At 51.7% G+C, this 13,342-nt stretch overlaps 1 protein-coding gene across 10 annotated transcripts in view; it reads right to left on the bottom strand.

Moving 5' to 3' along the window:
- SGMS1 (sphingomyelin synthase 1) overlaps nt 1-13,342 on the bottom strand; it is a 287,672-nt gene that overhangs the window by 11,339 nt on the left and 262,991 nt on the right. For all 10 annotated transcript variants that reach the window (XM_032595243.1, XM_032595241.1, XM_032595244.1 and 7 more), the window contains one exon: nt 10,028-10,145. In XM_032595243.1, the coding sequence (XP_032451134.1) occupies nt 10,028-10,145 (118 nt within the window). The remainder of the gene's footprint in view (nt 1-10,027; nt 10,146-13,342) is intronic.

The raw sequence follows: 13,342 nt of genomic DNA, 5'->3' as shown, positions 1-13,342 counted from the left end.
GAGGTCACGTCCTGTGATCACGCCCCACTGCAAAGTCATGCGGCCAGGTAGCTCTCAAGTTACTCATTCATTCATTCATTCATTCAGTGAATCTACCGACTACCATCAGGGCAAATAACTTTTTGTTATTTGCTGAAGAACAATCTCCCCGCCAAACAGAAACGTCACTCTCCTCTACAACAAGCCGAGAAGGCCGCTCTGAGCCCCCAGACCACAGGCACACCCGCTAGGGAAGCAGGCATCGAGGCACGGAAGGGCTGGCGGCATGCCTATCACGCCCGAGCACCTGCAGCTGAGAAACACACGCTCCACACTGCGGCTTCCCTCAGCCTCTCTCCCTGATGACGGAGCCCGAAACGGCAAGACTCCGCCGCTCCCTGCGTGTCACCCGGCGGGGCAGCCCTCCCAACCAATGACGCGTCCGTAAGAACTAGCAGGAGTCATGAGAACGTCCTTCGCGGGAGAGGTGGTGTGCCTGCGGGTTGGGTGAACGGTTCTTGTGATTCCGTACTCCTGCCCCGCACGATTTCTCACACCGTCTTACTACTACTTGAGCGGGCAGGAAAAAGGGAGTGGTAACAGGGTGATTGTGTGTACGAAAACATTAGCTTTTGTAGGGATGGAGAGTCCAACTTTTCCACTGAGTTTCCCCATTAATGATCCGGTCGTATCCTCACCAGCCTGGGGGGTGGTTGGTGCAGAGGCTGTGACGCCCATTTCACAGATGAGCAAATCAGCAGAGAGGCTGTTTCTCTGTTTCACCCAGTGAGTCGTCTGGGCTCAGACCCCACCTCTCCCCTCCCTAAGCAAGCTTGCCTCTGGGTCCCTACAGACAGCCTGCTGTTGTCCCCAACGCCTCCCCAGATGACAAAGGCTCCAGAGCATCTCCAGGTTGTGGTGGCGGTTCTCACGAAATCCAGCCCACTTTACGCACGTCATTTCCAGGCAGGTGCACAGGAGTACTCACTAAAGAGCCACTTTCCATAAGTGGTTTTTTTTTTTTTTTTTTTTCCATTTAAATCAAACTTCCCCGTTTCTATAAAAGTTGTTCTCATGGAAATCGTTCACAAGCCAAGGGCACGTTTTCCGCCTTCTCTAACAAGGTGTTTCCCACCTGTCCTTAACTTTCCTCGCCCTGGGCTGGGCTGTGCCGGAGGGGTGCTCCCAATGTCTCTGAGTCTGCCTGCACAGGAGCACAAGCCCCGGGTCGGGGTCCGGCGTCCGGGGGGCTCTGGACGGACACTCTGCCCAACGCAGCCTCAGCGTTCTCTCGTCTGGAAGATGGCAAGAATGATACTTCTTCGCCCGCGGCACCCCCCCAGCCAAGGCGAGGGGAGGTCTGCTACAAGTGCCTGCTCCGTTATAAAGTGCGTCCAAACTTCGAGCAGCATGGCAATGACCATGTCCTTCGGGGAGAATCCCACCCCGGCACCCAGCAATCCAGATCAGGGTGGCTGTCCACGCGGCCCTCACCGACTCTCGTCCGTGGTCACGTGGCACTTTTCTGAACCCTTCTCCTCCACGTGGTAACTGCTTCATTCCTGGGAAGACTTCGTTTCACCCACAAATATCGCGTCCACCTCCACTGATGTGGAGAGATTTCACTGCGCGTCCTCTTAGAACACATTCGTGCAACTTCTAAAAAGACGTTTCCCCCCCTTAAGGTCTGAAGGATCTGGCTCTCTGCACCTCTCCATTGTCAAGTGTATCCATCCATTCTAATACTATGCGGGTTGTTTTCTTTTTTATTTTGTGGGGGCACGGTCTCTCTAATTATCATCAATAAAACATGAAATGCGCAACCAGCCTCCCTTCCTCCCCCTAAAAACTTCTGTATTTTTTTTATGACCTCTAGTAAAGGAGACTTACCAAAGCTTCACAAAATCTTAAAAAAAGGTTGGCTCCAGATTTCCCATTTTCTTATTTGTTACATTAAATAAATCCAGTATTTCAGCAAGGCACTAATCACCCTTTAACAAAAGTACATTTGCTTTTAGTGTTGAGCGATCCTTTAGCCTCACTTGTTCATGAAGCAAAAATTTATAAGCAAATTCCCTCAGATGTTTATTAGGAAAATCCCTAAATCTAAAGGACAGTACAGGTCTTCCTCGACTGTACTGCCTCCTAATAAACCCACAGTGAGTTGAAAAATGTAAGTGGAAAATGCGTTTACAGAAAATCCTAAGTTGAGCCGCTATCCTTGGGAATCGTGTGTCTGATAAACACCCACAGACTCTGTGCTTAGCCTCCTCCATCATCGATGTGCTGCCACCCTTGCTCCATTCTCCCTCTTTTTCCTGGACCAGTTGAGGACAAACTGAATATGCTAGGACGTGTTCCTCCATTGTCACACTCCTAACTTTTAACAACGAGGCAGTATGGTCCCAGTTAAGACATCTCTGGAATGCCCTTCACAGCTCTTATGCCCCAGCCAAGGGTCTGATCAGAGAATGCACAGTGAGGACACTTGTCACAGTCTTAATTTCTCCCAGTCTGCTAGTTTCTCGGTCTTTGTTTTTATGACGCTGATATTTCTGAAGAGTCCAGCCTCGTTTCTTTACAGAATGTCCCTCAATTTGGGTTTATCTGATTGTTTATGTTCAAGTCCAGGTGAAATGTTATTGGCAGGAATATTACAGAAATGGCAGGCCCTTCTCTGCACACCATAGCGACAAGCATCTCTCATCATTTGTCCCGTGACCGGTTTGATCACTTGGCTACAGCAGTGCCTGCCGGATTTCTCCACCAAATACACACCTCTGCCCCTTTATAATTAATAAGCAGTTTGTGTTCTTTTCTAAATTAGCTAAGTATCATGCCCTCAACCTTTCACCTAATGGCCTTAGCACCAATAATGGTGCTTGAATTACTACTGTAGTCGTTACAAATGGTGATTTTCTAGTATTTCTTTTACCTATTTCTCCCTCAATTCTTAAAAGCTTTTTTTGCCCTAATGTATTATAATCAACTACTGTCATTATTTCATTGTGATACTATAATTATCTCAAACACGGCCAGCGGGAACCTCTCCAGCAGGGAGTATGGCTTCCCAATGGGATGCCCTGGCCTGCGGTGGCCGGGCAGCCCTTCCCTCAGGACACAAGTCCATTTGTCCATCTGCCCCTACTCTGACACAGTGGAAAATGCTTCCTGGAGACCCATCTGCCACCACCTGTGGGTCTCCCTGGGGTGCCTACTGAGTTCTCTGAGCCTGGTGACCTGCTTACTCTAGACAGCTACTGCCACGTGGAAAATCTGTTACCTTCCCAGTGTCCCCCAAACACAGCCCTCCCTCTCCACCTCACCTCTAAATCAGGCCATAGTGGCAACGCGGCCTCATCACCTCCCTCACGACCTGAGACGTGGCCAGACTCCCTGCCCCGTCACTAAAGACCGACAGTAACTGGGAGACAGCGGGGGGGGAGGCGGGGGGCAGCTCTGAATCAACTGTAACTCCCTCACACCCCCGGGGGTGCCAAACGACAGGGTGTTCAGGACAGGGGCCCGGCATCCGGCACCTGGGCAAGTCCTCTGTCCCCCCTCCCTCCCAGACAGCTGGAGGGTCCCTCGAAGGGGCACAGGTGACCACCTCTCACTCCTGCTATGCCTTCCCCTGCAGCCTGGCTCCTCAGAAGGGTGACAAGACCCCTCAAGTCTGCCCACTGCGCCTCTCCGGCTTCATCCCTGGCCACTTGCCACTGGGGCCCACACCCAGGGTCACCCCCCTTCTCCAGGCCGCCTCTGTGCTTCCCCGTGGCTCAACCCCACCTGGTAAACTCGTCACCCTTTGAGACCTGGCCGGGACGGCCGACACCCAGCAGAGTATGCTACCTTCTGTGGGCACCATAGGCAGGTGACGGCGATCTGCCGGGTGACTCAGGGGAACCTGGGTGCCCATGGGGGCCCCTGTGGTATCGATCTGTGTATCCTCAAATCTCACCCCACACAGGGCAGGTGCTCTAGAAATGCTTGTTCAGGAAACAATCTCCCTGCCTCACAATCTGGGGGCTCTCTGGGGATGTCCCTTAAACAAAACCACGCAGAAACTCTAAGGCTTATAAAATGACGCAAAACTGCACATATCAAGGGTAAACTATAAGGAAATGGGAATAACTGCACCGAAAGCAAGATGAGAAATACGTAAGACAACGATGCATAAAGGACTAATAAACATACGGAAACATTAACAGTAAACAGGGCTCTGAGTGATTTGTAAAAACTTTCCTCTTCCTGTATTGTTTTTAGTGTATCTATAATAAATGTGTAGTTTCTTTAAAACGGAAAAAAATAATCTTTTTAAGAGAGAAAACAATCCAGTGCATTTTTTTTTTTTTTTTTTTTTTTTTTTTGTCCCTGAAAAAGGAAGAGAGCATTGGAAGCAGACAGAGGAAGAGCCTTAGGATGGGGAAGGGTCTGGAAATGACCTGCGAGAAATAGTTAAAAGTGAGAATGAACACGGAAAGGGGGTAAGAAACAGGGCGGCAAGCAGAAAATGAGGTGAAATCGCGCACTGACAAATTAAATCCCACACGATTCCACAGCAGGACACGAAGCTACTTTGGTAAGGGACGCAGGCCGTGTTCTCATGGCCGATAAGGCCCGCGGGACCTCGTCACAACCTGGGATCAGCGGGCGTGCAGGGCCGCCTGCCACAGGGCAGCCACCTGAGAAAGCACCAGAAGAGGCCACGAGGTCCCCCAGGGCAGGAGCGGGACCTCCACGTCTCAACCTCGGGCTGCAGGAGCTTGGACCTTTCTCGATTCTGGGAGGCGGGCAGGAGAGAGCACAGAGGCTGTTGTGTCCTGACTGCAGAACAGCGAACCCCCGCTGCCACCCAAACACAGCCTGTCCAACAGCGGGCCACGTTCAAGTGCATGGGGGCGGGGGTGCAGGGAAGAAAACTCAACTTTGCACCTGAGGAGAACCACGTCACTAAGACGCCGTGTCAGATCACGGCACCGGCCAGCCGAGCGCCCTTGCTGCCATGTGACCGTGACCCTCTCTGTTCCAAGGTCACCACGGAGACCACACAGCAGAGCCCAGCATGCACCTCAACGTGATCTGAGCCACGGACTCCCTCGCAGGGTGACTGGCGAGAGAGCTGAAAACAGCCCACGGTACCTCCTCCGTCAGCCGTGGGCTGTGCGCGAACCTGGGGCCCGGGGCGGGTCTTCCTTTGCCCCGACGGTCAGAGCCAACGTTCATACGGAAAGCTAAGGACACCACAGAATTCGCAAATATTTGCCGTTGCGTTTTCTTTTTTAAAACTGGATCTGAAACAGCGGGAACAAGAGGCAGGAGGCTGTGTTCTGGTTGGTTCACACGCTCCTGGCAGAAAAGCTCTGATGACGGTAACAGGGCCGACGGCGTGACCGGCCGGCGTCCGCTAGGCCACAGGACACGTGCGTCCCAGGAGCTCCTCATCGAGCAGCTGCACACCGCGACTCCCCTCTGCATGTCCCCAGGGGGACTCAGCTCTGTGGCGGGAGCACTGACGGAGGCCGCTGTCCTTCCTGCCGTGGTCACCGCACACGCCCGTCACGGTCCTGCCGAGTGCCGAGCACACCGCCAGGAGATGAGCGTACTGAGTGCCGCGAGCCTGCCGGGCCCTTCCTCCTGGAAGCCCCACGTCCTGGGCACCGGCGTTAGGACTCCCAACATGACGGCAGAACCGCCTTCTACGGCCCAACTCATCCCACGCAGCTGAATGACGCCGGGACACCGTGCGAGGGCCACCAACCGACAGGCTGGGAAAGGGGTCACGTGGGGAGCTCTCCCCTCTGGAGGCTCTACTTCCCACCCTGTCTCGGGCCTTTTCATGTGCCCGCATGCAGAACGTGACGGCTCCCGTGCTCGCCCAACCTTGACCCCATACCGCTAACCGTCCTAGACGGCGCCCCACTCAGGGGTCTCCTAAGCGCCTCACGCATAACTATCCCAGTGGGAAGACCCAAGGGGCCTGTGAAACCCTCATTCCCCACGTCAGGTTTTTGCCCAGGGGTACGACCCGCGCCCTCCTGCTCTCCCTCCGGGGGACGGCCAAGCACCAGCCGCTGCGGCGCTCTGCACAGGGACCACGAGGGTGCGGGCTTGCACCAGGGGGCCGAGGCGCTGTCCACACAGGCACCTCTGCCCCCCACGCTCACTCCTCGCTCGCCAGCCCCTGGAGGCGTGCGACGCAGGCCGGCCCGTGACGCGAACGTTCGCCGGACAGGGGAGGGCGTAGGGTTGAAGCATACCCTGCCTTTGGCGTTTTCCGTCGACTGAGCCCTACGTGCTGCCGTCTCCCCCGAGCTCCTCAGACAGACCCAGAAAGTGTCACTAGTGCTGTGCGGCCACTAAGGAAACTGGGGAACTGAGAAGGTCAATGCAACTGCCCCGGCTGGGAAGCGGCTGTGTGAGACCGTCCTGACTCTGACCTCAGTTGTTCCCACTACTCGTTACTTGGTCGGTTTGTCCTTTTATGGGGTGAGAAGCTCCCTCTCTGTGCAACGGGTCAGGGGAAGGCTGTTCTGCAGGCGAGGCTATGGAGGGCGGGGTGACTTCCTGAGGCTCCTTTCAATCCTGGCTGATTAGCCGTGGGCAGGGCTCTGAAGCAGCAAAGCTAATGTCCAGGGTCCCCCTCTAGCACCCCTTCTCCCCCTTCTGACACCGTTCTAGTCCTCAACTGGTCACTCGATTTCTCGAGCTTGGCCCGCCATGCCAGGGGCAGACCCGGCCTCCGTGGCCTCCCCAACTCTTCTGTCCAGCATCAGAAACCATTCCCTTGTTCCTGGGGACCGTTCCTGCCGACGGAGTCACAACTGAACTGGAATCAAGTCTCCAGAGCCAACTTTCTATTTAGAGAAAAAACGGAGGAGAGAAAAAGGCTAATCGACACTACAAAGGAAAAACCGGATAAATCCAGAACGTGGGATACCCCATGGAATAGCCTGTCTGATCTCCATGGGTTACTAATGGGCTTCAAACAAGAAAAAAGGGAGAAAGGAGAGAGTACTGCCCTAGAATTGGAGACTTAAGAGACAGATCAACTAAATGTAAGGAAGTTGGCTCCTGTAACTTGTACAAACTGATGTTTTTTAAAAAAAAATTTTTTTTCAACGTTTATTTATTTTTTTGGGACAGAGAGAGACAGAGCATGAACGGGTGAGGGGCAGAGAGAGGGAGACACAGAATCGGAAACAGGCTCCAGGCTCTGAGCCGTCAGCCCAGAGCCCGACGCGGGGCTCGAACTCACGGACCGAGAGATCGTGACCTGGCTGAAGTCGGACGCTTAACCGACTGCGCCACCCAGGCGCCCCTAAAATTTTTTTTTTTTTAACATTTATTTATTTTTGAGACAGAGAGAGACAGAGCATGAACGAGGGAGGGTCAGAGAGAGGGAGACACAGAATCTGAAACAGGCTCCAGGCTCTGAGCTGTCAGCACAGAGCCCGACGCGGGGCTCGAACCCATGGACCACAAGATCATGACCTGAGCCGAAGTCGGCTGCTTAACCAACTGAGCCACCCAGGCGCCCCCAAACTGATGTTTTTAAAGGCATTTTTAAGACAACCAAGATGGGTCTACGAACTGGGAACTGCCGATACCAAGGAATGACAGTTGATCGTGTTCACTACACCAACAGCATGAAAGTTATCAAGAAAATGTCCAAAAATTTCAGATGCATACTAAAGTAGATAGCCATGAAATGGCATTACCTGGGGTCTGTTTTAAAATGCCTCAAGGGGCGCCTGGGTGGCTCAGTCGGTTAAGCGTCCGACTTCAGCTCAGGTCATGATCTCGCCGTTCCCAAGTTCGAGCCCCACGTCCAGCTCTGCACTGACGGCTCGGAGCCTGGAGCCCGCTTCCGATTCTGTGTCTCCCTCTCTCTCTCTCTCTCTGCCCCTCCCCCACTCGAGCTTTGCCTCTCTCTCTCTCTCTCTCAAAACTAAATAAAAAACATTTAAAAAAATGCACATATACTTTTAATTTTTTAAATACATCAAAATAAAATGAGATGAAGCTAACGTAGCCACTCTTGATAATCACGGCGTCTGGGGGGTTGGGCACGTACAGCTTCCACACATGAGGTTGTCTGCCCTGGGAGATGCGTATGAACGGTTTTAGAATAAAAATTATTTTCTGAATCCTTTCTTCCACGAGCCTGCTCTACCAAAGAAGGAATTAGATTCAACACATTGTAACTAATTGTGCTCACTTTTTTTGCTAAGCTGTACTCACGTTTCATCCCCTCCCACGTCCTTTTATTTAAAGACTCCCAATTTCCAAATGACCATCACGAGGGACGGCCCCGCTCGGGATTTCTGGCAACACCATGAACCAGAGGCACGTCTGAGGTTTCGTTTTTTGGCACAGTTCCTGCTGTGACCTCTTGTTTCTACCAAGAAAAGCCACAACTCTTTATAGCCTCGGGACCTTGGCTGGATTTGCCGATGACTCAGGCAGGCCGTGAGTGCCAGCGGGCCCCGGGCGTGGGCCGGCCGGCCTGGGCGCGATGGCAGAGAGAGGCCGTAAGGAGAAACGGAGCGGGAGCCAGGGCAGGGGGGATGGCCGCACGGCACGGTCCTTCACGGCCGACCCGGTCCGTGGGCCCGGCCAGACTGCCCACCTACCTAAACGAGCGCACCCCACTCCCCGCTGGAGACGCTTCCCGACGTGCAGACTTTTTTTAAGAAGCCGAACTCAACTTAGGCACATACATCTCAACCGTCAGCCTACTACTGAGAACACACGGCTGATCGCCAGCCTCCCCCCGGAGTCCACGTGCATCACTGGAGCCTCGCGGAGAACCTACTTCCTACAGCCCGGCAGCCCCGGGCAGGCACTCAGTTTTCAGAGGCCGCAGAAGGGAGGCTGGCTTCCTGGGAGGAAGAGGGGACGAGGTGGAAGGGGGAGGGCGGTGGGGCTGCTGTGAGGGACGAGCGGAAGCTGGGACCACTTGTTCTTTGTGGCGGCTTCTCCAGGGTGAGGAGTCTGAAGTGAACCAGAGGAAGAGAGAAGCGGGGGACCAGCCACCCTCCTGAGCACGTGCCTGAGTCTTAGAAGGGAGACCGGTAAGTGAGCACGTAACTTAGCGGGGTCCAAACCTTCAAACGATAAAGACTCCGCTTCAAAAATCCAATACGTTTTGCAGCTCTCTTTCATGGTTCCAGCAGAGAAACTCTCTCTTCTGGAAAGAAGAAACTTTATAGAAGGGGAGGGAGCTGAAAGGACACGGGTGTTTTACCAACATCAGCGCGATGCAAAAAGAATCATTCCAAACACATCGGAGCACCCCGTATTTTCTCCCAGCCTCACCGAGGACGCCAGCCTCTCCTTACTGCTTGAGAGCTTTGCTGCAAGCCAACATTTTTACAACTCCATCTTCTGCTAATTATTTCAAAAGTTCCAGTGACCTCCCTAGTTGGAAGCATTGCAAGGTAAAAGTTATTCTGTGAACCGGGTGGAAAAACGGAGACGGGAAGAGAGGAACGGTTTACGTTAGCGAAAGGTCTCTGTGCCACCAGAGAGATCGATAGGGCCACACGCGCCTCTGGGGAGCGGTGACCTCGTTCGGGTGGGTGGAGGGCACGAGGGGACAGCGTCTCCTGCTCTGCCGTTAGAGATGACCACCGCAGGGATTAGTAGAAAGAAGGAAAAAATATCACTGGAGGCCGAACCTTCCACCCAAGAGAGGGGAAAAAAGCATATACGAGCTCTTGGATCTGTGTCAAGGGAGCGAATGGTATTTTAAAAGTTTGGCAGGAAAAGCAAAGAGCTACACCCACACACGCGGCTTAACCGCCTCCAGCACACTCACCAGACCACATATGCTCCCAGCTGGGGCGCATGGCGGGGCCTGGAGATGCGGGGAAGGGGGGAGGGGGCGGGCGCCGGGCCACACTGCTCAGTAACCTTCCCGGACACGGGCGGGGGGGCCTTGACTACACTCTGAAGAAACTTCCACCTTCGGCCTTAGTCAAAGGACCCCTGGGCCGGAGGACAGACAGAAAACACAGGGAAAATCACAGTGAGCAAAGATTACCTTCGGAGAGCAGTTGAAATGCATACCGGGCACCGGGAGTGTGGTTACATACATTGTGATACAGCGGTAGAGGTACAGCGTGCCGACTATGCAGAAAAATCTTCTGCTAATGATAGACCTGGAGAAAGGGAAAAACAGGGCACTCAGTCAGGAAATTCTGCAGGTGCATTTCAGTTCTCCGTGACCCGACCAAGCCAACCAACCCAAAGTTCCTTGAGAGCCTAGAATAAGAACGTTCTCATCAAAGCCAATAGATTGCGGTGAGGATTCTGAGAACGATGTTGTGGTTTTTGGTTTTTACCATTAACTGGCCCAGAGAGTCTCAAGTGCTCGCTGTTGCTACTGATTAGGCTTCCCGAGGCCTTAAACCTGAGCTGACCTTCGCTTGAGGGGTAAGGAACCGCCCCCCTCCGCCGCCCCATCGCAGCTGCCTTAGTGTCTGTGCTTAAACGCATGCAGTCTCTTCTGTCATAGAAGGAAAATGCTCAGAAGAGCACAATGGCACTAAAGTGCAAATTCAAAATTTTTCTGACCAGGAATGGGTCAAGGACACTGAACAATTTTGCTTGTACGTCCCAGAAAGGGATTCTCCGAGCTGATCTCTGAGAAAGCATGACGTCAAGGCAAAGAGCCGGAGGGCCAGCATGTGAGCCCGCCGCCCCTCTCCGTTTTCTAACCACGTGGCCGTGGGACAGGCCACGGACATCTCTGACTCGCGCTCTGTGTACCCGTAAACCTGGGGTAATGGCATCAGAAATCCCGTATGGAAAGCCCCCCGTCACACACGCACGACAGTTACATGGATGGGATAACCAAACAAGCAGGAAAGAGACACGGAGGCTCTTCGTCCTTCACCTTGATGAGCCTTTCTAACGAATTACCTGACCCACACACATGTACGGGGTACGGAGTTGGCGGTCCACACGGGTCACCTTCAGTTAGATTAAGTTGTACTGACTTCAGGGAATCCTTGGACAAAAACGGTCCCTCCCTTCCTACGTCTAGCCTGTTCTTCCACAGGCCACGATCCCGGTCCTGGGGGCTCCTCCCTCCGCCATGAGCAGTTCAAGGGTTTCCTTGGCCTGGATCGGCCGGAGTTAAACACACAAAAAAGTCTGAGACACAGGGGCCAGGCTTTCCTTTTGGACCCTGGGCGTTCAGTCACTCTACAGTCTACAGTGTTGCTCGATTCTTAGGCAGGATGGACATCCCTACTGCAGTGGGGACTAGAAAGAGAACTTGGTGCCACCCGTATTTTTGGTGGTAACGAGAGGAACAAAAGTAACAGGTTCAGTAACGGGCCAGCTGTGGGAGTAAGAAAGAAGAACAAAATAACCCACGCAACTGCACTGGCATTTCATTCCTAACTGCACCTGTTGGTGTATGTTACTTACGACGTATGGATGGAGTCTGGGTGTTTTACCCCCTCACCCACATTTCAGAAACTGGGTCAGAATTGCTCACCACAGAGGTGGTGTTACTTTCTCTTAGCGAAGCTGTTCACACCACCTCCAGGTGCAAGAATTTACCCAGCACAGAGCTGTCTTGTAAAGGTATGTGCCTCCCGGTACGACAAAAGGCACGATACAATTAAACAATACAGAGAAGGACAATAGCAGAGAACAGTATGTACCCCATGAATGTCTGACCGAGAACACTCGCAACACCAAAGTGAATTATAAAGATTATCTTACTTCAGAAGGAAATGCCCTCTCTCACCACCCAGCCCGAACCAACCAGAATTATTTGCAATTTCACTTGACGTACACAAGAAAGACCTAAGACACAAAACTGTTTATTCAGATCTGTTTCTCTCTCTAGGGGTAGAAAAACAAAGTGACTGCTACCAGTTAATTTGGGTAAGGACTACAATTAAAATTAAAAAAAAAAAATTAAAGTAAGGGGAGCTTGGGTGGTGGACTCTTGATTTAGGCTCAGGTCAAGGTCTCACAGTCATCTGATCGAGCCCCGCGTCAGGCTCCACACGGAGCATGGAGCCTGCTTGGGATTCTCTCTCTCCCTGTCTCTCTCTGTCCCTCCCCACTTGTGCTCTCTCTCTCTCAAAAAAAATAAATAAATAAAAATAAATAAAATAATAAGTAAACCTTAAAAAAAAAAGAAAAAAATTAAAAGTAACAAACATCGAAGATTCAGTCACATTTACTCTTTGACTTGAAGTGAAAACCATCAAATGAATTTATCACGTGACTTCATCAGTACTGACAAGGCCACGAGTTGAAAGTGGCTGTGAGAATCACTTAATCTTTTAAAAATTAATCTTAGAATATCTTCAACATATAAAGTTAAGCTAGGATCTCCCCCCACAAACTTAAAAAAGTAGATCATAAAAGTGTTTCAAAGAAATGTATGTACTTAAGGTGCCGATTCCTTCATCAAAAGTTTCACACGTTAGAATGTTTTACTTACTTAGAGGTTCAAAAGTTCGAGATGTGTTTTTTAAAAAGGTTCACAGCAGTTAAAAATGGAACGAGGCAACAAAAAAGCCACAGAGAAAGTGTTAATGAGATATTACGAGAAATCCGGCAAATGCCAAGAACAAGACACCGCTAACTGTCGACACCACAGAGGTGTTCTTCTCGCATGGGGTCATCTCTCCTTTCCCGCCGGAGAGAAGCCTGGTCCCCGTCCGCTCACACTGTGCCCTGACCATGACCTCCTCAGGTACTTGTCTTTGGCCGTGACTATCTGTTTGTCTGTGGACTACTTGACTAATAGGCCCTTACAACTTTTCCTGAGAGAGAGAGAGAGAGAAAAAAACCAAAAACAATCCACGTTGGTGAAATGTGATTATAAGGGTACAAGAATAAAGCACTAATTACTATTTTACAGATAATTATTAAAGACTTGTTAGAGGAGATGTCATGTCTAGAACAGGTGACTGTGAACTTTTCAACATCCCTAATTCAGAAAGGAAAAAAGTACTCAGAACCTGAATAAATACTACCAAAGTTAGGTGGGTTTTGGCACCTGGCACAACGGTCTGTAAAGTTCTACAGGAAAAAAGGCTGAAAGAAGTCAACACACTACAGTGTAACAGTAAAACACTGGAGAGTCCTTTTGTTTCCCACAAGCTGTCTCTTTCAACTAATCCACAGCCAGAAAACGTACAAATGCTTTCAGAGCCCAGACCTGGTCTGCCTGCTCTTTATGGAAGCTTCTGGCCCTTAGAACCAACGGGCCCTGAAACACGGCAGTGGACAACAATCCAAGAAGCGAGAAACAAGAGGAGCACACGTGACAGGGACAGGACAGGGAGACCCGTCGTCTGTGGCGCAGTCGTGGGTCCGCCACGCA

The sequence above is a fragment of the Lynx canadensis genome, chromosome D2 (genome assembly GCF_007474595.2).
Source record: "Lynx canadensis isolate LIC74 chromosome D2, mLynCan4.pri.v2, whole genome shotgun sequence".
Classification (NCBI taxonomy): Eukaryota; Metazoa; Chordata; class Mammalia; order Carnivora; family Felidae; genus Lynx; species Lynx canadensis.
Note: the sequence above shows the minus strand (reverse complement) of the source record. Positions and strands in the feature narration are given on the sequence as shown.